Consider the following 27,604-nt stretch of genomic DNA (forward strand, 5'->3'; position numbering starts at 1 on the left):
GTATCGACCACAGTGGTGCCCTAGACGACATATATCATCATGAACTTCCCAGAAATGCATTTCATATGTGGTTGTTGGGAGGAGGGAGCGGAATCTCTTTCTCGACGCTGCCTTCGTTCCACCCCGGCAAGCCCGAGGCGCCCAGTCCCATCCGCAACTTCGACCAGCTCATATCGTTCGTGATGTCTTCTGTCTCAGAGGCTACGATATTGGCATCCTCCGTATCCTGGCCGTCAGGGACAGCCACCAAGACAACGTCTTCTGCGCGGAGAGCTTCAGCGTCGGCATCGAGGGTGACGGATCATTACGGCACTCCACCGGCGGGCTCTTTGACAACCATATGGACTCCTCCGTGCGGCATCGTCACAGGCACATATACCAAGGCCTCCGAAACGTGCATGCCACCCGGCTGGAACATATACTGGGCTAGCAATGCCGGCTACTACTCGCCTGCCATCTGCCCCAGCGGCTTCATTCCTGGTTGCACTCGCACGTTGCGTCAGGGCCCCGTTGTCGTGGCTGGTGAGACGGCCGTGAACTGCGTGCCTTCGTAAGTTAGCCCTCAGGCAGGACCACTGAGTGACTCCTGCGGACGGCACCGAGTTCTTGCAGAGTATCGGCTGACTTTGCTCTCCCGCTGCCGCACAGGGGCTTCAGCTGTCCGACCTCGACGGGGCAGTATCTCTCCCATGCTGTCAAGGGCACCACTATCGCGGCCATGATCCAGGTCCGTTGGAAGGCGACAGATCTTCCTAGCTTCCAGACGCACCCGCTCGCCAACGCCGATCTCAACAGGCTCCAGGCTACAAGCGGGCCTGGGTGGCAGTCCGGGAGCGGCGATCTGTCGACTGGTGTCATAGTCGGGATCGCTGTCGGGGCCGGACTGGCCCTTCTGGTTTTTATCCTGTGTATCATCTTCCTCTGCAGCCGCAGGCGCCAGCGGAATAACAAGATCCTCTATGCACCGCCTCTGCAGCATGTACCTTTGATGCAGCAGCGAGCTTACGAAACCGGTGGCTACCAGCAAGGCCAGCTCGGTATCATGGGAGCGCCTCCTCCACCGTATGCCAGTGCTGGTTTGCCTAAATCAGTACCTCACCTTTCTGGGTATACGGCTCTCCCTTTGGGTGACGGCCAATCTTATTCTGGAGACTCGACACCGGCCGGAGCCGCGGGCCAGATGGCCTCGGCCTCGACCTCTTACGGAGCAGAGACCGCTTCCGATTCACGTCGTGGATTTCAGGCTCCCGCAGGTACGACTGCAACTCCCACCAGAGCCCCCAGTTCATCGTCACCTATCCGGAGCGAGGAAGAAACGGTAGCGGCTGAACTACAGGACTTACAAAGGCGACAACTTGAAATCGAGGAGCGGCGGCTGCAGTTGCTGGCACAGCAGGACGCCCGAGACCACCGAACAGAGTTGCAATAGTCCCCACGTAGTAGCGCGTGCGTATACTGACGGCACTCTGAAAGGGACACGATGGCAATGATACAACTTGTGTTAGGCCATTAGTCACGTAGTATATCCTCTTTCAAAGTTGGTATCTTGGATCTCCTTCTGTACATGGATGAAGAGAGGCTTCCGACATCAGACAACAGATCACGTCTAGTTTCGATACGTGAGCCCCTGCCCTTGTTGTCACCGTTGTTTTTATCGTACCAGGAACTATTTTGCCGTTGGGAATGTTGTCTGTCACACATGTCATCATCTTCAACATCAAGTGTGTTTTGGAAGGCAAGCTGCAGGTGTGCCTTCTGGTCTTTACGGCAATGTCCTATCATAAAGAAATGCAAATGCCCCTGAGATGACTCTCCACACACAGGTCCTTCGTAGGGCACCCCATCCAGGGTGCAGCCCCCCCTTCTCATCAGACAGGTCTTGTACTATTTCAGCTGTGTGAGATCCAGGCAATCTCGCCCCTATCGCCGAGGGTCTGCAGTTCATCGACCCAGGAACACAATTCAGGTTCTCCTGCTCTTCTGCCGGGCGTTAACCCTACTTGCTTTGATGGAAAGACGAAAGACCACCCAAGCCTGGTCATACCACCCTCTACCAAATGGGTAGGCAACTATGGGTAGCTTTGACATGATACCAAGCTCACTTCGATGGACGGGGTGGGAGCAACGCCAAGCAGCCGCCGTAACAGGCTTTCTTCGAATGCCACTGGAGAAGTTACCAGCCCAGAGATCTCATCGGGCTGCAACCGAGAGATCATCACCATTTAAGCATTTCACATCGTGAACTAGAAGCAGTGATATCCTGAGATGCCAAGTTGAAAGTCCAGGCGAGGATTGGGAAGCTCATGTAACAGCTAGCGAAGTTCAAGGGGCCGTTGAACGAGGTTAGCGAGGATGTAGGGGATGGTAGACTCTGAGTAGATGGCCATCGCATAGATCTTGTTTGTGTCGGTTGTTGTTTCAAGCCAATCATCACCGTCGGAACGAACTGTCTAATCTGCCAGGCCCATGCAATGCCACCTCTCCAAGGGGACCTCCGAGATGGTTGCCAGCAGTCAGCAAGGAGCTGCCTGTCCATGGTAAATCAGCCAAGGCAGGCGGCGGGGATGCAGTCACCACCGTTAAGTGCGTCAGTAACGGCATGGTCGCCGACCTTTGGGTCCGAGTACAAAAGAGATGAATGACGAGGAGCGACCCACGGAACGGATGCATGTTCAGATTGAGATACTCGGATTTGGTCAAACTTCTGCACATAATGGCTTACCAACCCGTCCCTCATTCAAAGACTGGCCTTGAAAAGAACGAGAAGGCATGACTATTGTCTGGCTAGATCATATAACGGAAAGTCGAAAGGGTAGCTTCCCTCCATGATTCTCCTCCTGCCTCCGAGGGCGCAGGATGAGCGTCGGCTCAATGAGGACTGGATGTGTTGTCGTGCTGCTTTGCTACGCAGATATCATTTATCAAGCCCAGCCGGGTATCTGGGTGTGTTACCTCGGATGACGCTCACGCACGCCCAGCCATAACGCTGGCTTGTGGTCACGGGTGGTTACTTGGTGGTGGTTGTCCCAGGACAGCCAGGTGCATGCCTCGCAGAACCAAGGCCGTCCATCCGCTGGGTGAAGGGTCCGCGGGGCAGAGAGGGTCAGACGGGATCAGAAAGGCACCAGCAGGCATGGACAGGAGAAGCATTCGGGAGCCAGAAGGGGGTGTGGCTTGTGGACGCGAGGTGGACAAAGTGCGCAGGGTGGACAGGGAGGGGGACAAGCCACTCGCGACGGTGCGAGATCATCCTCAAGTTGCATTGCTAGTGAGTGGCATTTGTCATGCCCTTGGCCACAAAGCAAAGTTGAAACAAGATGCGTTTGTATGCCGATGATCAAGGAGAGGTACCCTCCCCCCCTAAAAGCGGGCGATGAGAAACCAATTTGACTTGTTTCCTTCCCTTGACTTTGCTTGACTTGGTCGGTGACGACGATGATGACAAACCTACTCAAAGAGCGCTTCTTGGAGGAGTGAGATACAGGCAACAAGTACGTGGGAGAGTGGTTGTGGCCGGATCGTCCACACTTCCGTCGGCGAAACCGGCTGGCCTGTCGGAGATATTCAAGTACTTGGCACGCATGAGAGACTGGTGAGTGCCAGAATGCCAGATCGAATCCGTGCCTTCCCGGTCGACGCCGGGTCCTCAACGCCGACCTCTTTCTTCTGTCTCGCTCTTCTAGGCAGTCCCTTCGGCCAAGGTCTCACTTATCACGGCGGTGCCAGCAATCCTGTGCGGATTTCTACCTTCGCGCACACCCCTGTTGCGAAACCGAGAGCTTCGTCTCTCCAGCAAGGCACCCCCTCCCCTCATTTGGCCCTCCCGAGGACCAATAACAGGGGTGGCCCGACTACAAGTATTGTCGTGTTGCAGCGCCTGCCATCTGAATCACAATCTTCCCAGGGCGGCTCAAACATTTCTTGACTTTTCGTGCTATGTTGGCGTTTTACGCCCATGCACTCCGACTTGTAGGTACCTACGGATTGCGTCGTGTACCTCACTTTCGGCATGCAAAGTACCTAATAAGGGACTACTCCGTTAGGGTCTCTCTCTCTCTCTCTCTCTCGCGGAACGGACGAGACGGAGGCTGCAAGCACTTGCGATCCCTGGCGTGGGCCACTGTGGGTTGGCGTGGCTTCAGAGGGCTCGGAATGATGGTCGCAACGGGGCAAGATAATCATGACCAGAGTTGAGCAAAATTAGAGAAGCCGGATTGTCCAGATGGTGGCCCGAGTCGAGTACAGCGTCGGACAGGCTGGCTGGGGTTCTTTTACACGCGGCCTGAACCGCCCTGACTGGCAACGTCCGCTTTTGCGTCATGCTGAAGACGGCCCACTCCGTCCTGTCCTGTCTGTCCACTTGGTGATTAACTACTCCTTAGGTGAGGAGGTATGGTACCTAGGTAACTTACATTAGTTACTGTGTCGAAGAAACTGCCGACACTCTGGGAAGTAGGGAGGGCAGGTGCCCAAAAGGCCTTTTGACATGGATAGTACCGTAGACCTACATGCCACTTGATCAGGAGAACCGAGCAAGGCAAGCCAAATCACATCACATCAAATCAAATCAAAATCAACACATCCAGCAACAACAGACACCCCCTCCAAACAAAAAAGCAAATACGACGTTCCTTGTGTGTGGATCGTCAGCATCAGGGACCTACCTCCGTATCTGGGAAGGCAAAGTGGCCCGAGCCAATCTACAAGCCCCAGTACTTGTACAAGTAGTGCATATAACTACCACCTAACTAAGGTACTCCGTAGTATTGTAGTTGTATGTCCTGTTTCCTCTACCTACTCCGTACGGGGGGACCGGACGGGTGAGTCCTCTTGGCCCTCGACAAATTACAAGTACAGACAGCGTATTCCGTGCTCCACTCTCCTCAGCCAGCAGTCAGCAGTCAGCAGCCAGCTCGAGCCAGCGTGCTCCCACTCCATCACTTCCAGGTTTCCTTTTCATGTTTGATGTTCAAGGACATGGCATGGCTGTGGATGGCATGGCTGTGGATGGCATGTAGGGCCAGTCTGCTTCCGTCTGTTCCCCAGAAGCGGGTCAGTCGGCCAAGAAAGCGCCCAAGCAGGATCCATGGATGACTCTGTTGTCTGGGCACACTCTCGAGAGACAGGTGGCCCGGCCCAGCCTATCCTGGCCTGATACAGGGGCTGCCCATTGGCCCGCTGTGCCCTTGAACCGCCGACTGTCTGGGATCCTCTTTGTCTCGAAGGGGCCGGCCTCCGTCCCATTCGCGAAACACACGCACCTTAGCTTCCTGCCTTTCCGGGTGACGCGTTAATTGAATTTTTTTTTTTTTTTTTTTTTTTTTAAAAAACCTCGTTTTCTGTTCCGTTCTCGAGCATCGTCCCTCTGCGCATGTTCTGCTTGGAGATCCTGGTTCTCGCTGAGGCGACAGAGGTTGCACATGCAGCAGAAACGCCTGGCTTGCTCGTCTGACACTGCTGATCCATCCACCTACCTGTACTTGTACGTAGTTACTTGGTGCTGCGTCTGCCTTTGCTTTGCTGCAGCCAATAACCGGCTGTCCTTGCATGCATCGGCCTGCCGGTCTGCTCTGTGGATAGCACTCCGTCCTGACTCCTGGGAGCACAGTCTCGGACCAATCTGTGCCCATCAAATCCTACCCACCCTGCAGGTCAACGCCAGAGCGAGACGAGACAAGACTACCTTGCTCCGTACCTTGGAGAGATATCCTGCTTGGCTAAACGAGCAGAGGCGGCGCGCAGCTAAGCAAAAAGGCAAAGAATGCCGGTCGCAAACCTAAGCTAGCAAACGAGTCTGGATCGTCTGTCGTCACCTTACCACAGCCATGGTGCCTGGGTCCCCAGTCCCCAGTCTACCTACAGATCATGTTGCAGCGCACTGTGCCGCGCCCATAGCAAAGACATCCATATGCATACGTACAAGGACACCACCAATAGCACGGCACTGCCACAGGGTGGACGCACGGAAAGCAACACGCACGCACGCACTGGGACGCATCGAATGTTCACCCACGCATCAATGCTCGCTGTCGCCATGGCTTCACGCACCGCTCCTGGAGCCAAATATACACCCCAAACACCCCCCAAATTGCCGCCTGCCTTGGCTTGTACGGAGAGGCGTTATGCGGCCCATCGGTGACGCCCTGTTGTTTTTGCTATTTGCGGATCTTTTGTCACCTTTTTGGGATCCAAGATCCAGTTTCACTTCCGACGACTTGAATCATTCGACCGATCAGCGCTGCTTCCTCCCCAGTGGCCACCCCCCCTACCGGACGGAGTACCTAGACAGGTACGTGACGGGATAGCTCGAGTGGGAAATGGATGGACAGTGTCTCCGTACTGAACGGGCTAGTCAGTGGCTTAACGCTAGAGTCGCCCTGGCTGCTGGCCCCATCCAGAGGAATTTGCGCCCGCGCCGGTGCACATTTCCCAAGAGGAGACCCCTCAGACTCGGCCGCTCCTTTCAGAGCCAGGCCCCCTTCAGATGTATCGAGAATCGTCACGTAGTTCCTCGTCATGTGGGACGACGGAGAAATCCTCCCAGCCATGACAAGATTCACATCTATGGTAGAGTCTGCCTAGGACAGGTTGCAGTGGGCTGCTCGCCCTCTCCTCTCACCTCACTCCTGTTTTCGTCCGGCGTTGCAGAGAGGCTGGCTTAGACAGATGCTGTGGTGCAGTCGAGGTCCGCCGGGGGGGTGGGGGGTGGCGATCTTGATCTTCTTGACTCGATATTGACCAGCGACAAATTGGACGTCGACGGCGCGGTTCACCCCGTCGACTACTTACTCATTCGTATCGGCCAGTCCAGTTGGCAGCCCAGCCAATAACTACTCCGTGCTCCACCGCACAGCTCTGGTAGAAGCCTAGTAGGTACCTCCTTGTCTTGGTTGTATGTGAACCGAGAGAGGATAACAAGGCCTGCCTGCAGGTCCTCGGCTCCCCTCCCCTGCCCTGCAACTTACTCGGACGGCTTGGAGATGGTTGGCGGCAGAGACAGGCCGAGACCCCGTCAGTGCAACAGACCCGTGGACACGACAACGGCAATGGACTACTACAAGTACAAGTAGGCATTTTCGCGGGTAGGTAGGTAACTAGACCCTGGCCTGCTGCGTCCTTGCGCCTGGTTGACGAAGTTAGTGGCTGAAATAGATACTGGAGTGCGCCCTTCGCTCCCTGATCCTCGCTCCTCCGCCGCCGACGCCGCCGACGACGACACACTAGGTACCACTGCATGGCTCTATCTGCACACACAACATCAGGCTGCCTCGCCTCTGTTGGATGCGCAAGCAGGTCACGGCAGGATCCCTTAGGTACCTAGGAAAGTACGGAGAGAGGAAGAAGGGGACGCCGGGGCATAGGAGGAGCCTCCCCCCTCCGCCTCGTCCTGGAACACTCTGCGAGACCAGTTTGTTTGTCGGGCCGGACATGTAACTGCTGCGAGGGTTTTCAGATGCCGGTTTTGGTCTCGTGTTTAATTGGTAGGGCTTTTACCGGGCGGTGCATCTGTTGGAGCTGTGCAGGGAGTTTAGCGAGAGAGTAGAGTTTGAGGCGGACGGTCGGCCCATTGGGAAAAGCAGCCTTGGAGGCTACCTGGGTAACTAGGTACATTACTTACCTACTTGACCTGCAAGTATCTCCCTTACGATGAATGAATGACTGTCTGTCCTGAAATTAGCCAAGCGACCAACTGAGGGCTGGCAGGTTACCTACTTAGGTAGATTAGGGAGGTTTCCCACGGACCGGAGTACCTACCCTGACTTTATTAGCAGAGACAGGACCACCCCCATGCAAACAAGGTGCCCAGCGTATTGTACAAGTAGTTAGGTCGGTAGCTAGTCCAAAGGGGGAAAACATGCTGTGATCTGTGTGGTCCTGACTCCAGCATCTGGTCTCTGGGCTCCATTTCAGTCATCCATCTTCAGCTGTCGTCTGTCCTAGCGTGCCTAGAGTATTTGTGTTTTACGAAGCCGCTCGCAACAACGATCAAGTGACAACCTCAAGTGATGGTCTCCGGGATGGATCAGGCTTGTCTGAACGGAACGGAGTACCTACTTGTATGGAGTAAGAATCAGGTATTTCCTTGTGGTCAGCACCCCCCACAGCATCGAGGCACATGCTGCACCAGGGCCCGCCCCTACAAGTACAAAACATGCTGACCTACCTATCCCGTCCTTGGTTACTCTGGTATGACCAAGGAGATGAGGCATGCTTTGGCCGTCCTTGTCCGGGGGTCTGGATGCTGGGTGCTGCTGGCTGTACGAGATTGAGGTAGTTGGATACTTACCTTACTTTTGAGTTTTGTGGATTGGAGGACTCCCCCCCCCCCCCCCCCCCTCTCTCTCTCTCTCTCTGACCGTGCGACTGGTCCAAGTACATGGAGTTAATGAAGCAACAATGGAAAAGTCAATGAATCAATGAATCAATGGCGGATCACTTGCACCGCCGGGCTGGGCTGTCGAGCACAGTAGCGGAGCAGCAGGCGTGGGTGTGTAATGACTACTACTTGTAAGTACCTATCCTATTACCTAGGTACCTTAGGTATTATCGGTAGGTATACAAGAAAGGTAGTTCATATAGTTAGACGAGTGTGCGTCAAGAGAGAGAAAGAGAGAGAAAAGACTGAAAAAATAGAGAGAGAGAGAAAGAAAGAAAGTGTTAGTAGACGCACACCCACCCACTACCTAACTACCTTACCTAGGTAGGTACAGTACCTAATTAGTTAGCATCCATTCATCCATTCACTAGGTCATTCATTCATCCTGCACACCATGCACCACCGCCACCACCAGCGCCGCCCACAGTCTACCTACCTGCCTAAGGTCCTAAGGTAGGTAGGTACCTAAGGTATCTTGTAAGGCATCTAACACCCTTTGTACCGCTAGGTGCTGGTGCTCCCTTTTACCCCATTCCCATTCCCATTGTTGGTTGGAGATGGACCTGCTGCTTTCGCACTACCTATTCGATGTTGCAAGGTCTCCCCCCTCCAAATTCACTGCTTATCGTACCCCCCCTTCTTCAAGCTCGCCCACCCCCCGTGAGGCCTTTGGGTGGTGGTGGTGGTGCCCGTTTCCAGGTGGCTCTCTTCCAGGGCTGCTTCTTCCAATGACAGCGGCCCCCGGGATGCGGTACCTCGAATTCAATGTTCCTAGCCTGGTGGCCCCTGCTAACCACCTACCCTTAGATCGTTACCTGGTACCTCTGACTTCGTACCTCGTCCTCTTCCTCCACACTTTCGCTACGCAACCATGCAACGACAGGCCGGCCCTCAATTCTCATTCTCAAAAACGGACCATCACTGTCTCTGCTTTCTTTCACTTTCGATTCCTCCACACTGGACTTTGGCACTGCTGGACAGTACATATTCCGCACTCTTCCTGTTTTGCCAATTGGCACTGCATCGCCCAGACCTCTCCTTCTCTCCTCTTCTCGACTCCATCGTCGACGAGTGCACGCTCTCACGAGTTCCAGGTAACGGCCGGCACACCCTCAACTTGACCAGCAGTATCTTGCGCCGCGGCGCCACTACGAACATCCTCGAGCTTCCAATCGCCATTCTCCAACCGCTCCCTCTCTTGACGTGCCCGCAGAGCGACCAACAGAGCTGACGAGCTGCGTCTGAGCCGTACGTACAATCACCACGACAAGGGGCCTCGACCAAGTCGTACCCGCCCCCGCAGGACTGCCTACGATACGATTCTCGACAAGTCCAACGACTTCCTCTGCCCCCTGACTGGGAGCGTGAAAGTGAGGCCTGGCTGCTCTCACGGGCTGCTCTCCCACCTAGCACACACGTACACACACATCATTCCCCCAAGGAACGCCTGTACCTCCTAGCTGGTGGTCGGGGTCTTGGTTTCGGCCTCCTTCGACGCAGCTCCTTTCCTACAGTCAATAGAGTGGCTCCGGCAGCTGCACACTAGGGCGCTGGAACCTCATTGGCTCCTACCCTCACATCACAACATATCGAAAGGCGAGGAAGGTCCAGCTTCCGACGGCAGGCCTGACCAGGCCGTCTTTTGCCCTTCTTCCCTCCTTCGAGGCCGTGAGGTTTCTCAAGGCACCTGGATCCGATCCGCTCTCGTGAGGGCAGGTCAACCCGGCGCCAAGTCATTCTCAGCCGCCCTTCACGTCCGCCGTCACTATTCGAAATCGCAAGCTCGCCTCTTCGAACTGCCTTCTCGATGTGTGAATGAGCCGACTTTTCCTCCAGCCGCGTCCTCGACGGAACCTGACCTCTGCTGACACCCCATCCATGTATCCCATCGCGGCCTCCTCGAGCTTATACACCTCCCTTCCTTCCCCTACACTGCCTCGCCGCTGTAGGAGAAGCATATTCCATTTGAACCAGTCCCCTCCATCACAACCACCAGCTGCCAAGGACCCCTCCCATCGCTCGAGAATCCAGGTCGTTAGAGGCAGCGGTCTTCGCACACCGCCGCCCGACGAGATGACCACGACTTATCAGGCACCGAACCTGGACCCCTACGACACTCACCACCATGCCACTCTCTCCCAGTACGCCTCGGCCTTGGCTCAGGCCGACAGGACGCGGGTCGCCCTCAGCGATGCACAAGCAGCCATGAGTGCCTACAATCGGTATCCGCAAAGCAAACCTCAACTACCCCAGCCCAACCCCCGCGCCATTCTTGCCTCATCCTCTGCAACAACCGCATCTCAGCCTTCTTCGAGACACCCAACCCGCCCATCAACACCCATCTCTAATCCTCCCATGTCCTCCTTGTCCGACAGCGGCATCTCCCGGAGGGATTCTGCCATGGTGATGCACAGCTTGGAGATCCCCAGATGTATCAGCCCCAAGGGCGGCAGCCTGGCCAATTTTGCAGCCCAGGTACGCAGCCCATCCATCCTCCTGGCCAGCTGGCTTTTCCGTGCAAGACTGACTGACCCCCGCAACAGCTGACATGCTTGTTCTGGTTCGAAACGCCACAAGTGCTTCAAGCGGCCGAGAAAGTCGATGAGCTTTCGCCGGCGGCAGTGATTCCGAGGCTCACGGACAATGCTGTCCCGCTCGATAACTTCAAGCGATGGGTCCACAGCATTCTTTCCACCACCCAAGTGACCCAGAATGTCATTCTTCTGGCGTTGCTCTTCATCTATCGCCTCAAGACCACCAACCCCACCGTCAAGGGTCGCGCTGGAAGCGAGTATCGCCTCCTCACTGTCGCCTTGATGCTGGGAAACAAATGTAAGAAGTTCCTTTGATCCTGGGTGCTGTCGGATGTGTTCGAACTGACGTGTTGCACAAGTTCTCGATGACAACACTTACACCAACAAGACCTGGGCAGAAGTATCGGGCATCTCCGTCAAGGAAATTCACGTTATGGAGGTCGAGTTTCTGAGCAATATGCGCTACAGCTTGCTCGTGTCCAAGGAAGAGTGGGGCAGTTGGCTCGTAAAGTTGGCCCGGTTTTGGGCGTATTGCGAGCGAGCCATGCTCCCGGCCCTGTCTCCGATCGACCTGTCTTCGCCGAGCCATCGCGCTCTTACTTCGCCGTTGCCTTCCCCAACGGGCAACCCTCAATGGGCGCCGGCGGCGCAACCAGCCATCACCCCGGCATATGCCGGACCCAGGCCTGCATGGCCCGTGTCTGGGCAGGGAGCACCTGCACTCTCCCCCCTCGCAACGAAACGCGATGTCAGGAATGATTTTGGCAAGCGTTACCCCGAAGACGATCCCACGGAGCCGCCAGCGAAACGCCTCTCACGGCAGCCGCCGCCAGCAACTTTGCCCTCTCAGAACTTGAGCCACATGCGTCCGGCTGCGACCACCACCGCCGAGCTGCTCCGGCTTCCGGCTCCAAACCCTGCGTTGGGCGCGACGCCGCCGCCGACTCAATCTGCACCCATTCCAGCGGCATACGGTACCCAAGGATACGTTTCGCAGACTGCTCAGCCTGGCTTGCCGCTGCCGCCGCTAGTACGGGCTATGTCGACCGTCTATCCTCCGGCCACCTCGGCATTCGCACCTCAACTGCCACTTCTAGTGACGAGCGGCCCGACAATCTCGTCGGGCCCCGGCGCCGTTGGTTATCCTGGAGGGTATGGCACGCCCAGCAAGCGGCACAGCCCTACCAACACCTTGGCACCCGTTTCTGCTTACGCATCCTCGCCTCTGACCGAGAGCTTCCCCCACATGTCCGGCGTTAACACGCCAGTCTCACACTCGCCCTCGGTCTACTTGCAACAGCGCACCAGCCCATATAAGCCCGTGCGACATGTCAACACGCTCCTCATCCCCCCTCCTTCGGCTAGTCTGCAAGAGTATCATCTCTCGGGAGCTGTCCTACCCCCCAATCAGATGCACTACCAGCCGCTTGGCCGACGTAACGAGTTCCGGACCGGAATCGTGCCCGAATTTCAGTCGGTCCCCTACGGTGGTGCTGTGCGGCAGGGCCTGTCGTTGACGCCCGTGCACCCTGCCCAAGCTCGCATCATGGGCCCTGGCATGCATCCCTCGTACCCGAATTAAAGAGGACCCGGTCGTTGGGGCAGCACGACACCACTGCAAGTAGCCAAGCTTGCTTCCAATAACCGTGGAGACGATTGCAGTTTGCCTGCATATCGACAGGACAAGATACTGAAAAGCCGTCGCGCATCGAATGTTGTTGACGGACACGATCTGTACATTGTATTTCTAGCAGCATCTGATTTGCATAGCATTGCGGAGTTTATTGGTGGTCAAGGGCCATTGCATTTATGGAAAGGGAACGCGTCATTCTTTCAAGTACGGGAATTATCATCCTCGTACACCTATCAGCATAGATCGACACTCCTAGACGGCGGCAGCGCCGAGACGAGTGTTTTCCTGCCAGCTTTTCTCATCATCGGCGCGATGCTCTATTGAAGCGCAGGCAGTCCCGCCACCAAAATGAAAACAGATATTAGCAGAATATAGCTGATTCCCTAGCTGAATCGTACCCGCATCGCTGCCTGTGACTGTAAGGCCTCTTATATGGGACTACATATCAGGCACTCGGAGTTTTGTAGTGGGAGAGAGCGAGACGCTGCTTGTAATTGGTCGCTGACATCTCGTTCAGGGGGCGCTCTAGATTGGAAAGTCTATGCATACACGATGATACTATGTCTGGTATCTAGCCTAACTTGGGTACATTCTCTTATCGTCAACCTAGATGACTGTGCTGTGCTGTGCTAGCCTTTTCAACTCAATATTGCACTACGAAATCATGGCCATCTACTTTTTTCGAGTTGCCCAATATTCATGAGTCCACCTCGGTCCACCATTAAGCTTGCTATGTCGATCTCCAAAAACGACCTGGCAGTTCAACTCGATAAAGAGGAAAGATTTGCTCATCTCACTTCTCCACTTCCTTCTCCTTCACATGATGTAGACGGGTTGGCGGTTGCCGACCAGCCCGCTCTTGCTCAGCTGCACGTCATTCTTGTCAAAGTTGTGGAGGAGCAGCCAACAGATCATGCGCAGCACCAAGATGCACCAGATGCTGTTGCGGTGCACCTCATCTGCGTTGCGCGGCGGCCGGGGCGCCTTGCCGGGCTGAGGGCCGCCGTCGTGACCTGGCGGGCGGAACGTGGGCTGGGTGGTCAGGATCTTGGGCGACGTCTCGTCGCGGCCGCCCTGGTACGGGCTCGGGTCCGGGTCGGCGGCAGCCGCGTCCTCGGCGGGCTTGCGAGTGCCTGCCACGGGCGTGGACGTGCCGCGGGCGGCGGCGGTTGGCGGCGGGCGGATGGGGGCGTCGGTGGACCTGCGCGCGGGCTGCTGCGGCGGCAGCCCTTCGCCGAGGCCGCCTGAGGCCGAGGGGCCGGTCAGGGGCATGCTGCGTATGCTGGCCGCCTGGAAGCTCTGGCGGTGGTACTCCTTGCGCTGGGCCTTTTCCTTGTCGCTCTTCTCCTGGATGGCGCGCGAGGCCTCGGCCGCCTGGTTGTTGCCATAGGCGTCGTCGTCGGTGTTGCTGATGACCCGGTACCTGATCTCCTCAAAGTACATGGCCATGAACTCGACCTCCCTGTACTCGGGCGGCACGTCGAGCAGGTTATCAAAGGAAATCTCCCGCGGGCTACGGGAGGAGCGAGTGCTGCTCGATGCCGCCGATGGTGCCTCGCTGCCCTCGGCCGGCGTGTTGATGGCCACCAGCACTTCCTGTAGGTGGCGGCGCAGCACGTCGAGAACGACGGCTTTGTCCTTTTGGAGCAGCAGCTCGTCCAGGAGGCTGAGCGTGTGGTGCAGGAGCTCGAGCTGTGTGGGCTGCAGCGGGTCTCTCTCAGAAGGGGGGATGGCCCTCAAGAGCGCCGTGGCGTAATCGCGAACCGAGTTAAGCTCGTCGGGCACGGTGACGTGGAACGACTCTATTGCTCCGCTGAGCGAGGCCGTGAACTGCTCCAGCATTCTTCGCATAGAGAAGGACTGTCTGTTCCACTCGAATATGGTGGGGTTGGGCAGGTAGGTGAAAGGCCTCCCGAGCAGATGCAGGGTGCGGCCAAGCATGCCCAGTATCTCGAAAGTCACTATCGGCCCGCGGTCTTCCTGTTAGCTAGCCAAGCTCCCACGGCGGTCTTAGTCGACTAGGAAAGAACATAGAGAGGGACACGAACCCGGAAACAGATGTATATGCTTCTTCTCCTGGAGGTAGTATAGTCGCGTTGCCGTGTTACAACCTATCAGATTGAGCGTCTGAGCAATCTCTTGGCGGCTGCCAAATTGGAGTGTCATCAAGTCGGTCTGCTCGGGCAAGGGCCCGCCCCTGATTGCGGCATCGCTGGCGGCATCTGTTGGGCGGAAAATGGTCGGGACGTTGCCAAAACAGACTTCCTTGAGAGCCGACGTGGGGATGACTCTGTTGCGGTTGAACTGTGGGTGCCCTGTCGCCTCGAAGACGAAGACGATGCCCAGTTCGTCGACACGTGTGCCCAGCAGGCTAGAGCCGTTGCCCTCGGCACGATACTTGTTCGCATCGCGATCAAAGAGCTTCCAGTACAGGCCGAGCATGGCGGCAAGCTCGACGATATGGCAGATGGTCGTGTTGGCGTAGGGCTTCTTGACGGCCGGGTTGTAGTCGAAGCTCCGCTTCTTTGGCTGCATCCAGACGACCAGGTCCGGGTGGCCCGAGGAGACGCGAGGGGATTCCTGCTGCCTCTCCCATGCGGAGGCCATGTCCTCCATCTTCTGGATGGTCTCGAGGAGTTTCAACCACGATACGCGCTCGTTGTCCACATTGTGCGTACGCTCCTGGAGACGGAGGTGGCGGGCGGACAACTCACCGTTCTGTTTCCCCGTAGAGGACATGGTAGATGACGAGGTCGTCTCGGGAGGCGGCGCAGGCTTCGGGCCGAGGCGGAAGCGCGCGCGGCTGTCGTCAGTGCCGTCTGCATACCAGGCGGGCGCACCGGGAACCGGGACCCTCTCGTTTCTGTAGTGGGCGAGAAAGATGACGGGAGACTCGAAGAAGACCTGGAGCCGAAACTCTGACCATTTGAAGTTTCTGGACGTGGCCCGGGCCCAGTTGCCCATGACATCGCTGGAGCAGTTGGGAAGGCCGCGGGCTGCCGAGATGATTGACTGGGTAAGCTGGGCCACGGCGGCAAAGAAGGCGATGGTGGCAATGATGAGGGCAGCAATAGAGGCGTTGGCCTCGATATTGTCGTCGTCCTGGACAATGATGGTGCTGCCGGCCGTGGCAGTCATGGTGCCGGCGGCGGCTGTGGTGGTGGTGAGATCCATGTGTGGGACGGGAGGTAGTCTGGTGGTGTATGCTTCAATGGTGCGATATCCTGCGATATCCTGCGATATCCCGGAGGTTTCTTCCTCTAGGCCTCTGACGCCAATTGCGAAGGAGCAACAAGAAGGAACGGAGACGGCCTCATCTTAGCTGGCTCTCGCGCAAGTCGACATGATCGAGCTGCTGCAACATGTAATGGAACGATTGTACACAAGATGGAGAGAAAGACGGTTCACGGTCTGTAGCGAAGCGATACGATGGGTAATCTGAGCCAAATCGGAGCTTCCCAGAATTGGAATGGAAGAGAAGAGGGAGGATGGATAGGGGAGAGGCAGACGAGCAGATCGAGTACAAGTAGAAGCAAAAGAGATGAGGCTCTGCAGACAGGTAGCAGGGCCTTGGGGGCCGCGCGCAACCGGCAGATGATGCCTGTGATGTACGACGGTCTAGTTAACTACTACTGCAAGATGCCTGGCGCCCTTGTCGCCCAGCTGCAGGTGAATGGAGCCAATCACTCAAACGATCTGCGCGGTTGGGCGGTGGCTGCGGCCACGACCGCGAGCCGATATGTACCGACATCAAACACATCATGACCTGTTGACTGAATGGGACACAAACACCTAACCAAGCAAGTACCTACCCATCTGCTCAGCAGCTTGCTAGGCGACCTGTTTGTGGGATCACCGTGCTGGCTGCAAACCGACTCTCTGTGGGATCCACCCCTTCTGGAGCAATCTGTCGCATTGTGACTGTGATGAAGCCGTGACAGGTAGTCCGTAAGACGGTACTGTGCCCACCTACTGAATGAGGTGTGTGTGTGTGTGTGTGTGTGTGTGTGTGTGTGAGGCATTGGAGCGAGTGAGTGGCGATGAGGAGGAGGAGGAGGAGGAGGAGAAGGAGAAGAAGAGACGGCGTTGTTCTCAAGAAGCAGTCCTCCTTGCGGTTTGCCTGGCCCACGAGGTTTTGGGATGGAGAGAGACAGAGGGAGAGAGAGAGAGAGCTCTTTTCGACTTTAGGCAACAGACAGACTCGAGGCTCCTCCAGCAAGACTACTACTACTATTGTAGACAGCGATTGCGCATCGTGGCATTGCTGGGTCACCCGTCCGTCTCAGCCACTGGCAGCCTCCAGGATTGCCACCAATGGGCAAAAGAGGTATGGGGTTGAACAATGTTGGCATACACATTCTTCACTTTGAAGAAAAGGCACCACAAAGTACGAAGGAGGAAATCCAGCTGGGTAACTTCAATACGAGAAGTTGGAACCAAAACCGGACCTTGGAATCACCTAGTTACCCCGTGACGGTGTTCCTGGTCTTCAGGCAGGTGATCTTGGAAAGTCCGGCCAAGTTGCCAACAATGCCAAGCAAGGACCTGCACTGCTTCCATCCATGGATCTCTCTCGCCCCAGCAACAGCCGCTCCACAGCTGGCTGCGCACGGCATGAAAAAGTTTACAGGGCATGAGGCGCTCCCCCCTCCACTATTCATTATTTCCCTACTGGTTGGTGACCATTCCGACCCCCCCCATCCCTTGTCTGGCTGGCACTCCTCCCTTGAGAAACCTCAATAGTGCGCTCGGAGCAACGACACACAGACCAGAGTGCACTAGAGGTACCTAGGTAGCTCCGTAGGTGTCGCTTACTGGAAGTCAATTCTTCCCAAACACAAAGTCCATGCCAAAACACCACTCCCGTCAGGTTGTCTAGCCGGGCCAGCCTGCATCACCATCACCATCGCCGTCGCCATCTCTATCGCATACGCACAGCTACATTGTCCGGCTTCGCTCGTTTACAGCACTCTCGTTACCAACAACTCTGATTCATCGCCATCACCGCATACGATACCAACACGCACGTTAGGACCATCGCCTCCTCCACTTCCTGTACCCTTTTGGCGGCGCCCATCCCTCACCGACAGCACCATCCCGTCGAGATACGATATCCAACTGCATCCCTAGTCATCGGCCAGCGTTTTCCCGATAGAAACACAGCGTCGCCCCCCGTTCTGTCGCGACGCTTTGACCAGGGAGGACCGGGCCATTGCCATCCCCCCCCCCACAAGCAAGCAGGAAGCGGCTGCCGAGAAAGCGCGCCAGCTCACCCGGCACCATCTCCATCATGGGCTTCGGCGACTTCACCAGCCTCTGCCACACGGCGCCGCTGCCGTTGTGTGCTTCCATCGGCCCCATCACCTCCATCTCGAGCGGCGTGGGCATCGAGCCTGACTGCTACGCTCGCAACATCGAGCTCGCCAACACAATCATCTTTCAGGGCGCTGCCAGTTTCATGCACATTGTCGCCCTAGTCATGACCGTTGTTATGATTCTGCACGTCCGTGGAAAGTTCACGGCTGTTGGTACGTTGTACTGCCACCCCAATCGCTCCATCCCAATCCCGAGTTGTCCAGCACTTGCTAACCCTCGCCCTCGTCTGCTACGCCTCTAGGACGCAAGGAAATCACCACCTTTTTCTATCTCTACATGCTCCTGAGTTTCCTATCGTTGGTCGTCGACGCTGGTGTCGTGCCACCCGGCTCCTCACCATACCCATACTTCGTCTCCATCCAGAACGGCCTCTCCTCCGCCATGATCACCTGCCTCATGATCAACGGGTTCGTCGGCTTCCAGCTGTACGAGGATGGCACTCCCCTGTCCCTGTGGATGATGCGGCTGTGCTCCTTCGCCGCCTTTGTCATATCCTTCCTCGTGTCTCTGGCCACGTTCAAGTCGTGGGCGGGCCTGGGCCCTACCAACACGGTCGGCCTCTTCACCGTCCTGTACCTGCTCAACGGCGTGCAGCTCGTCATCTACGTCGCTCTGCAGATTCTGTTGGTCGTCAGGACGCTGCAGGACAGATGGCCCCTCGGTGACATTGCCTTTGGCGTCTTCTTCTTCATCGCCGGTCAGGTCATCCTCTACGCCTTCAGCTCGACCATCTGTTCCGCAATCAGCCATTACCTCGACGGCTTGTTCTTTGCGACGACCTGCAATCTGCTAGCCGTCATGATGGTCTACAAGGTACGTACTGCCAGTGCTCTCTCTGCCGTTCTCTGCCCTGATTGTAATCGTCTTGTAGTACTGGGACTCCATCACCAAGGAGGATCTCGAGTTTTCCGTCGGCACCAGAATGAACAACTGGGAAGTCAAGGAGCTCCTGCCCGAGGAAGATCGCCGCGCAACCATCTACACCGAGGATCCGTATGGCCACTCGAGCGCGTACGACCATCCCTATTCGCCGTCACCGACTGCCAACCGCTACTCGTCCAAGTATTGAGGCGCCTCTGCCTCAACTTGGGCTCTGCCGGTCCTCGGAACTGGCGGCCCGATATTCATTGTGGTTCTTGATGATTTCGACAAGAGATGTGAAGACCTTACTCGATCTTGGCCCAACATGTCTGCATTAGCGAGAGGGGGTTAGGCGTTTCTTTGTGATTTACGCACGTTTTTCTACACGTGCCCGGCAATAGGGATCTGTGGCTTGGTATAGCAAAACAATGGAGTAGCGGAGGGGATTAGGGCACAGCAGGATAGGCAAACAACTAATATCTCTATTCCTTGTATCATTCTGGTATTACATAGCCGTAGAGTCAGTTAATACACATGACGCACAGCGCAATTTGTTTTTTTTTTCGAGACTCGGCTGATCGCCGCCTGCACCTATCCATCAGCCTTGCAACAAGCACCGAACTATGGGGTGGTACCTCCTCGCAAGTTGATGGCCAAGATAAAAGGACTGTGGTAGTGTGGTGGTTTGCCGAGCCCCCCCAGGTCGGTTTCGTAAAAATCAAGTATCAAGGTAAGGTATCTGTACGGAGTAAGTAGGTATGTAGGTACTTACGTTTGTAGGTATGGGTATGTCCAATTGGGAATTTCAAAGACTGGGGCTTTGGGAGGAGGGGGGTGTTTGTCGTGGCTGCCGAGCAGGAGCCCATGAGCCAGTGCTTCCTGCCAGGCTAGGCTAGGCTAGCGCATTACCTTAATTGCCAGGAGCGAATGAGCATCAACACTCAGCTCTCATCTTGCGCTGATGCTCCTCACTCTCAATTTCCCTCCTTCAAACTCAATCCCAGGTCGATCATTACATTGTTCATCTTGGTGTCGGCTAGCCTTCTCTTTATGACGCACCGCCATCTCCTCTTCGTCGACCTGCCAGGCTCCATGTCCTAATTCTGTCTCGTGGGCAACGCATCTCTGTTGGGGGTCCGGACGTGAGCGCAGAGTCAAGCTTAGGTTCCGGCTCATAATATCCAGAGATAACTCATCCTCTGATGGTCTGCTTGGGTGAGCAGGAGCGAGGCCGTACCCTTACGTTACAAGGATAGGATTTCACAAACCAACCAGGGAGGAAATACAAGGGCGCGATTGGGTAAGTGGCTTCCAGGTGGCCTTTTCTTGGATCTGTCACGGCCCGTCCCAGACTCAAAGAGCTGGGGATCCTGTTGCGTTGCTCATACTTGCTCCGACAATCCTCCCTCCTCGACAACCACAGACACTTGAATTGCTTGGGGTGGATGCGAAGCGATCTGCCTTTTACAATCACTACCATTGCACGTCATAAGAACACTGCCGGCGGCTTTCATTTTGCACTTGTGGAAAGCTGTGTGCACGGCCTGCATTTCTTCTCTGATCTTTTTTTCTTTCACCTCCTTATGATCCCCAATGTCATTCCCCGTTCACCCTTAGTCTAGGAGACTTGACCACCGTCCCTCTTATTCTTGCGCACATGCAGCCATTAGGTCTTTGACTTCTGAATGGCCTTTGCATATCGCACCCCTAGATCGTGCCGGAAGCCAGACTTGCTAACTTTATAGGAAGTCGAACTTCGCGTGGACTCTAGTGGCTTTGGTGTGCAGGGCGCGCATCCAGTCCTGGACATGACGCGTTCATCGCGTACCAAGACAAGCGAAGCCCGTGCTTAGCACACACACAACCATCAGCACATCGTCATAATCACCACCATCCAGGGCGCTGCAACAAGGCAAAATGGAGCAGTCACTGCCGTGGGGCGAGATGGAGGCCGAGCACTTGGCGCGGCTTAAGGAGCTTAGAGCCCTCGAGGATCGTGAGATCAGAGAAGAATCCGAGCGCGAGGCGCATGCGCTGCAGAACAAGCTGGTCACCCTCCTCAGCCAACGGAACAAGTTAGCGGAGCAGCTGCAGGAGGCACGAATGATATGCCACCAGACAGAAAGCATCATCGCAGACATCCCCCGCAGACTGGAGCAGAAGATTCGCAAGGTCGCGTTGGAGCGCAAGAGGCAAGATGAGGCGCACAGCCGGCTTTTCACCATGTACACTCGCAGAGATGCCGAGCAGGCCAAAGAGGCGGTTGCCGAGACAAAATACCGACCCCTAGCAATGGCTACACCAAATCGAGCACCTGTCAATGGCCATGTTTCCATTCGCATCGTCAACAACGGTGACCGCCCAATACCGAACACATCCACGGCACATGCCAGCCAAGGACAGCCAGAGTCCGCCGCTGCCGCTCCCATGGCGGGTGGACGCAATGATGCCAATCCGCCAAGCCGGCTACGGAGGGTACGAAACCCGAGTGGTGTAGAGCTGCACGACTCGTCTGGCAATCCCATCGGAGAAGTTAAACAGATCGACTCAACAAATGAGAAGGTCCTGGAGTGCCAGCTCCTCCCTATCAGGAGAGCCAGAGTCACGGTCCGCCCCAATCGTCCAGTCACTGCTGCCGATATGAATGCCATCGGCGACTCGAATGAGCACGCCGAAAAAAAATGGCTGGCCTGCATGATACAAGCAAAGGGCGACATACAGAGGAATGCTTGCACCTCTTGCCGCAATGGGAAAGGCCCATTTGCAGAGTGTGTGAAGCTCGCTCACCCTCGATTTCTACTACGCTGTGGCAACTGTGAATGGACTGGAGGCACCTGCCAGGGGGCGACATTGCAAGGAGTGGGTGTTGGTCAACCCCAATTCGGTGATGTGCGCCAACCGCAATTCTCAGAAGCACAGCCAGCACCCAAATACCCTTCCGAAACAGCCACTAGAGAGCAGGCATCTTCTCACTTTGCGCCCTCCTCATTTACACCAGCCAACTTCTCTGCCGCTTACAACTGGCCATCCAATATGACACGACAGCTGGTACCACAACCGCAACCGCAACAGCCCCCGCAGCTCCAGCCACAACCACCACTCAGCAGCCCTCAGCCAAAACCTCGTCAGCCCCTTCCCAATGGGAAGGGCGACAAGCAAGACCGAAATGGCGCATCTCACACCCCTTCCCAGACTCCTCAGCCCGCGGGCACTCCCCAGCCAACGGCTAGTGCCGAGGCCACGCCTCGCCCGGCTGAAGAAGCTGACGGTTCTGAACTGGACATCACCAAAGATAGACTCACTCTCAAGGACGACGGGATGGTCTTTCTCGAACCAGAAATTATGCGCGGTGTTCCCATAGCCAAGATCACCCCGGATCATGCTTACTGGGAGCCGACCTGGCGGCCCCTCGAGGAGGTCATCCAACCCAAACTTGACGAGTGGCAGGCGAAGCTCGCCACCTTGCAACGTGATAATCTCAATAGCACCGAGAAGCATGCCAGGTTCCTAGCCAATCGCCAGGTGAACCGTGGCAACCAGATCCTCGCATTCCTCAGGTCGGGCGAACTGCACCCTTATCAAATCGTCGGCAAGCAGTGGGTTGGTGAGACGGGACTGACGTATTACGACTCTATTCATCGCCTCGTTGCCTCACTCGAGGAGCTCCAGAAATTCAACACCGAGCTGCGGCCCTCGCAATGGCTACGCCAGCGACTGCAGGAGGTGTTCGAAGCCAACCCCCAGGGCTTCAACCTGAGCAAGGTTCTCCTCCACCTCTACCACGACCCGAAGCTTACTGCGCTTAGAGTCAAGAGCGGGTTTGGAAATATCGGTCGGCCTTCAGGTTTCAAGTTCGACAAGAAGCCAAGCAAGGAGACCAAGGCAGGTCCGGCCAAGGGCGAGAAGCGCAAGGAGCCCCACTCGACTCCGAAGAGCACGCCCAACCATACCCCTCGCAAGAAGAGTGCTAAAGCAAATGCTGGAACTGACGAGAAAGCTGGACCGCCCAGCTCCAAGCAGGAGCCACAGGCACCACCACATGCGCCGTCGCCTCGCGCCTCGGCCAAGAAGCCTCGAGCTTCTGCTGCATCCCAAGCCGCAACCGGTTCTCCTGCTACCAAGCGGCGTGGTTCGAATGCTGCGGGCGCTTCTCAACCTTCTGCAGCCTCGTCCAACGACATGGACTTTGATGGCTACACCTCCACTGACTCATTCTCCAAGGACAAGGTGCACGACATTGACTGGCGCCTCTACCAGATCAAGACGCGCTTCATGACTTCAGGCATGGACGTCACACAGTATTGGCACTGGATTCCGAACAACAATATCCCGCGCACCAAACGAGGTACCGAAGACATATTTGAACATCAGGTCCTGCGGGACATGAGACTCAAGGGATCTCGGAAGAAGGTTGATTGGGGCGTCTACCAGGACCATATAGACTTCCACATACGTATGCGGGAGCTGACTGATATCACCTATGCCAAGAATTCGCAGAAGGTCATTGTTGGCACGAAAGAGGTCGAAGGGGTGGTCCACCGGGGCGATGTGCTTGCTCATTTCAAGCGGGAACGCACGAAGAGGCGATTCCTGGCATTTATGAAGGAGAGAGGTGTAAAGATTGTGCGCACAGACGCGTAAGTTCCCTCCGATTGCACCTGGAGATGCAGCCATGGTGAGATGCTGACCAAGCCATTCAGGGTTTCTATCGAGAAAGCCTGGGACGAGATGAACTCGGAGGTCCTTGCTAGTGACGACTCTGAAGGATCTTGATCCTGTTCCTCTTGAAAACCACCCAGTAATGGAGAGGTCGACATGGCGAAACCCAGCGACGTCTTCCCGCCCTCCCTTCTCCCTCGCCTCATCCACTTGTTGTTTTTCTTCCCTTCTATATGTATCTTTCTTTTCTTCGTCTCTCCTCAACTCTGTAAGGATGAACTCCTTAGCAAACTCCCTTTCTCTATAGCAGGGGCATATTGTTTGCTGAAGGGAACTTCATCGCGGTACATTCTTATTCATCTCGGCCACTGTACGGCATGGCTGGAAACTCGCCCGAGGGTTGGGTTTTATCACAGATACGGGCATGTCTATATACTCGCTGACGCGACTTGCCAAAATATGTCTGCTTGGTCAGATTTGCTGGCTAGCATGGGAGCAAGCGTTTTCTTTGGGGCGGGTTACTATTTGGGAGAGGGGAGAAGCGTCGCGATGATCTCTCATGCTTTGCGAATGTAACTAGTCTATCAGGTCTGTCGGATCTGTCGAGGAGTGCCTGGATTGGCTGTACGAAGTCGAAATAATGTGTTAATTGGCTCTGTTCTATGAGAGTGCTGCCATGATAGCATACGAGTTCACGAATGCCTGTGCCAGCCAAGCGTGCCAAGGGTAGTAGTTGTAAGTAGTACCTGAGGTGACTAGCGAGAGGCGCTAAATATATCAACTGATTGATCAAATTGATCAAATACATTTGATGTAACTAGTCACGCCGGATCATCTAGCCCTCCGCATCGTGGCCCCACCCAAATTTTTGGTCTGGGGCGGGAGTTTGAGTGGTCCAATGGATGAGCGTATCCTGCGTCTGGTGCATCTCGAAAGACATTAGCATCATCTTGTCCTTCTTACGCCTCGAGAGCACAAGGAGCAGAGCCAGGCTTTGCGCATAGTCGCCCGAGATGCTTTACGAGCTGATAGGAATAGTGAGTCTCCTTTCTCTCCCACCCCTCGAGAACCTGTGCATGGGCTAACTAGGCCGTGGCATAGGTCCGACCTGGCAACCTCGCCGAGGTAAAGGAGTGAGTCTTTCTTTCCCCGAATCGCACCCGACCCTAGGCTATGGCACTGAGTATTGGAGATGGATGGATGGGAGACACATGTATACGATGGTTGGCGGCCAAAAGGAAGAAAGACGAAGAAGAAGAGAACAGGACCAGATTGCTGACCGCGTGCTTGTTCCTACCCCTCGTCCAGGATTGTCCTCACGGCAGGCCAACTCGTCCTGCGCAACGGCGGCGTCGTCCGCTCCGTCGCCAACTGGGGCGTCTTTGCCCTGCCGCGCGCCGTGACCAAGGCCCAGATGCGCCACCATAACGGCCACTACTTTGTCCTGCGGTACGACGGCTCCGCCGCCGCCCATGAGCAGGTGCGCAGCACGCTCGCGCTCGACCCCCGCGTCATCCGCGCCACGGGCGTACGCCTCGGTGACGGCAAGCTCGACACGCTGAGCCGGCTCGGCGAGATCCGGTGGGAGAGGGGCACGTGAACGAGAACCACCGTGAGCGGGAGGGGTGGGTGGATCGGGGACGAGAGAGAGGGAGAGACGAGAGACATCTATGGAACACAGGCGGGGGGAGAAAAGATGGAGGTGGAGAGAGAAACACCCAGGCGGGGGTTCTCTTTGACACCGAGGCGGATTCAGATCAGATATCCCAAGGAAAGGAGTATTGATACGGTACCGACGACGATGGCGATCGACTGGGCCGCAAGGACTGCCTCGCCTAACCACGCCATGCGAGATGGACAACGGTTTGAGTGAACAACTCAAAAACGTGTATATTAAAGCAGACATGCCTCTCTGCACAAACGGCGCACATAGCTCTAATGGAGCTAGGCATTGTATAATTACCATTTGTAGAAAAACGGACGGTTATGAACTTGAAGAATTACAAGACTATTCGGGCGTGCTCAATCCCGATCAACCGTCTGGCCCCTGACCGTCATGTTCCTGTCATTTCCCGACAGCATGCGTTTATGTATATCATATAGCACACCAAGTGAATCAAAGTCTTTTGAGATCTTGTTTGAAATACTGGTCCGGGTACTAGCTATATTGGATACCACGCCCTAATGGCACATTTCGCTTTCTCTCTATGTGTCTATTCGCACTGAATGTCGTACCGCGACCCTTGACGTATGCCTTCACCGAGCATGGCATCATGTTGAACCAGTTCTCTCTCCGAGAAGTGTCCCATCCAGCTTTTCATAGCGTATACCGAATACAGACCACCACCAAGCATTCTCGACTGCGGGCCGCGGATTGTATGCTGTGTATGCTGGTCGAGAGGTCCGGTTGCCCCTATTGACATTGAATTGAAAGAATAATGTCTCTGTTCCATGTGTGCATGGCTAACGCCAATCCTGCTGCTATATCGATGTCGATGTCGAGTTGATCATCATTGTCCAGAACAGATTCCGAGACTGGTCCCTTCCTGCCTCCATAGGGCAACTCAGCTAATCCGGTACTTCGAAATAGCAGATGGGACTCTAGACTTGGATTTGGCTCGCGGACGGGAGTATACTGTTGATAGCGACGGCGCAGCAGAGACGGTCCACGACGTAGCAGCCAAGATGGTCCGCTATGAATCCAGCTCCATGTCGCCCTCGGCCTTGCCGACACCATGGTCCTTGCACCAAGCTACAAAGTCGTCAATGACACTGGGCCAAGCGCCGTCCTCGCTCCAGAAACCCAGCGTCTCGTCTTCCAACGACTTGTTGGCAAACTCAAGCAGTTGGTTCCACATGTCACGGTTGACAGAACGAGTCCATTTCTCCCCCAAAAATGACATCCACAGGTCGAGAAAGTCGTGGTGGGCTGTCTGCCAAGGACGGCCGGGTGGCGAGAAGAGAAGCTGCCAGTAGATCTTGGCATTCTCGAGGCTTAAGGCCCGCTGGTCTCCCTCCTTGCCCACTGTGAAGACGTATCGATAGACTTCCTTGAAGTAGGTGGGATCGGCACTGAGCTGGGCGACCAGCTTGCGAATATGTTGGGCATGGGCCTGTTTCGAGGCGCTCGTGCTGCACGCGAGCATGAGCTAGGAACTTGCAGCGCCGCGGACGGACTCTCTTGTACATACCGGCTATCCCTCCAACCGTCCACGAAGCCCTTGCGGGTAATCTCGCCAAGGCTCGGTGCTTGAACTAGCTCCAAAGCTGCAAAGATTTCGCCGCTCTCAGGATTGAGACCCAGACTTGTCAAATAGTTCATGGTTGATTCGACGCCCAAAGTATCCTTCGAGTCATTGTCAGGGTCTACGGCGCGTGTATTAGTCTCCAGAGCCTTAGACAGGGAGGGAGGTCTTGGGAAGTATGCCGCTGACCTCTCAAGTCTTCAAACATCTGCTCCAATTTGGCATCTGATACGGATGTCGATCCGCCCGATCCTCCCCTATCAAAGAAACTAGATCGGTCAAGTTAGCATCTTCACCTTCTTCGGCGTGGTTATGATTGCAGCGACAACATAATGACAACGGCGGTAAAAGCTCAGGAACGAAAGTGGTCTACTCGAGCCTGTTCCCCTCCCACTGGAAGGGGACGGTTGGCTGAACAGATAATGAGAGGACAGCTTGGTAAGGGGTCAAACGGGTGGGTGTGAGCGTAGTGCAAGTCCTCCATACCCTTCCCCAGCCTCAGCCTTGGCCTTGGCCTTGGATGCCTTGGCCTTGTTGCGGATTCCGCGAAACATGCCCCTAGGCTCAGGGTTGTCGATAGGGGTTGTTGGAAGCGGCGAGGGTGAGTCGTATGCTGATGTTGACAACGACAATGTAGATAGATTATCGACCGCGTGGCCAAGTCGATTCTCAGACTTGGACTCGTTATCCTTCTTCCCCTTTGGCTCCTTGTCCGAGCTGGATATTGAAGATGGCGGTGTTTGGGACTTTTTGGAGCGCCGGTCGGAAGAGGACGAACGAAATATGGGTAAACGCATGGTCTCGAGGGGAGAAGACCTTGACGCCGCGAAGGTTGTTGCCAATATGAGCGGAATATGAGGCACGACTGAGAGGCAGACGGGCACGTCACGGCCGGACCACTAACTGCAGCACCACGGGT

The 27,604-nt window shown here is 55.8% G+C and overlaps 7 protein-coding genes across 7 annotated transcripts; 5 read left to right on the forward strand and 2 right to left on the reverse strand.

Annotated features, from left to right (window-relative positions):
• Positions 1 to 182: 182 nt before the first annotated feature.
• Positions 183 to 1,429, forward strand: E0L32_006459 (uncharacterized protein; the record flags this gene model as incomplete). Its single annotated transcript, XM_031141094.1, has 2 exons — positions 183 to 550; positions 649 to 1,429. 2 exons carry the CDS (start codon positions 183 to 185, stop codon positions 1,427 to 1,429), a joined length of 1,149 nt encoding a protein of 382 aa, XP_030994744.1.
• Positions 1,430 to 10,255: 8,826 nt separating this feature from the next.
• E0L32_006460 (uncharacterized protein) lies at positions 10,256 to 12,493 on the forward strand (the record flags this gene model as incomplete). The annotated part of the gene is made up of 3 exons (XM_031141095.1): positions 10,256 to 10,852; positions 10,921 to 11,209; positions 11,271 to 12,493. The coding sequence occupies 3 exons, from the start codon at positions 10,256 to 10,258 to the stop codon at positions 12,491 to 12,493; spliced, it is 2,109 nt and encodes a 702-aa protein (XP_030994745.1).
• Positions 12,494 to 13,360: 867 nt separating this feature from the next.
• Positions 13,361 to 15,718, reverse strand: E0L32_006461 (uncharacterized protein; the record flags this gene model as incomplete). The annotated part of the gene is made up of 2 exons (XM_031141096.1): positions 13,361 to 14,505; positions 14,593 to 15,718. The coding sequence occupies 2 exons, from the start codon at positions 15,716 to 15,718 to the stop codon at positions 13,361 to 13,363; spliced, it is 2,271 nt and encodes a 756-aa protein (XP_030994746.1).
• A 2,116-nt stretch (positions 15,719 to 17,834) lies between these two features.
• On the forward strand, positions 17,835 to 18,989 carry E0L32_006462 (uncharacterized protein; the record flags this gene model as incomplete). Its single annotated transcript, XM_031141097.1, has 3 exons — positions 17,835 to 18,072; positions 18,162 to 18,733; positions 18,792 to 18,989. 3 exons carry the CDS (start codon positions 17,835 to 17,837, stop codon positions 18,987 to 18,989), a joined length of 1,008 nt encoding a protein of 335 aa, XP_030994747.1.
• Positions 18,990 to 20,698: 1,709 nt separating this feature from the next.
• E0L32_006463 (uncharacterized protein) lies at positions 20,699 to 23,554 on the forward strand (the record flags this gene model as incomplete). Its single annotated transcript, XM_031141098.1, has 2 exons — positions 20,699 to 23,418; positions 23,482 to 23,554. The coding sequence occupies 2 exons, from the start codon at positions 20,699 to 20,701 to the stop codon at positions 23,552 to 23,554; spliced, it is 2,793 nt and encodes a 930-aa protein (XP_030994748.1).
• Positions 23,555 to 24,453: 899 nt separating this feature from the next.
• E0L32_006464 (uncharacterized protein) lies at positions 24,454 to 25,040 on the forward strand (the record flags this gene model as incomplete). The annotated part of the gene is made up of 3 exons (XM_031141099.1): positions 24,454 to 24,477; positions 24,542 to 24,573; positions 24,749 to 25,040. 3 exons carry the CDS (start codon positions 24,454 to 24,456, stop codon positions 25,038 to 25,040), a joined length of 348 nt encoding a protein of 115 aa, XP_030994749.1.
• Positions 25,041 to 26,133: 1,093 nt separating this feature from the next.
• Positions 26,134 to 27,482, reverse strand: E0L32_006465 (uncharacterized protein; the record flags this gene model as incomplete). The annotated part of the gene is made up of 4 exons (XM_031141100.1): positions 26,134 to 26,572; positions 26,632 to 26,806; positions 26,875 to 26,954; positions 27,172 to 27,482. 4 exons carry the CDS (start codon positions 27,480 to 27,482, stop codon positions 26,134 to 26,136), a joined length of 1,005 nt encoding a protein of 334 aa, XP_030994750.1.
• Positions 27,483 to 27,604: the final 122 nt, after the last annotated feature.

Source organism: Thyridium curvatum (genome assembly GCF_004353045.1).
Source record: "Thyridium curvatum strain D216 chromosome Unknown NODE_37_length_373104_cov_81.786046, whole genome shotgun sequence".
Classification (NCBI taxonomy): domain Eukaryota; kingdom Fungi; phylum Ascomycota; class Sordariomycetes; order Thyridiales; family Thyridiaceae; genus Thyridium; species Thyridium curvatum.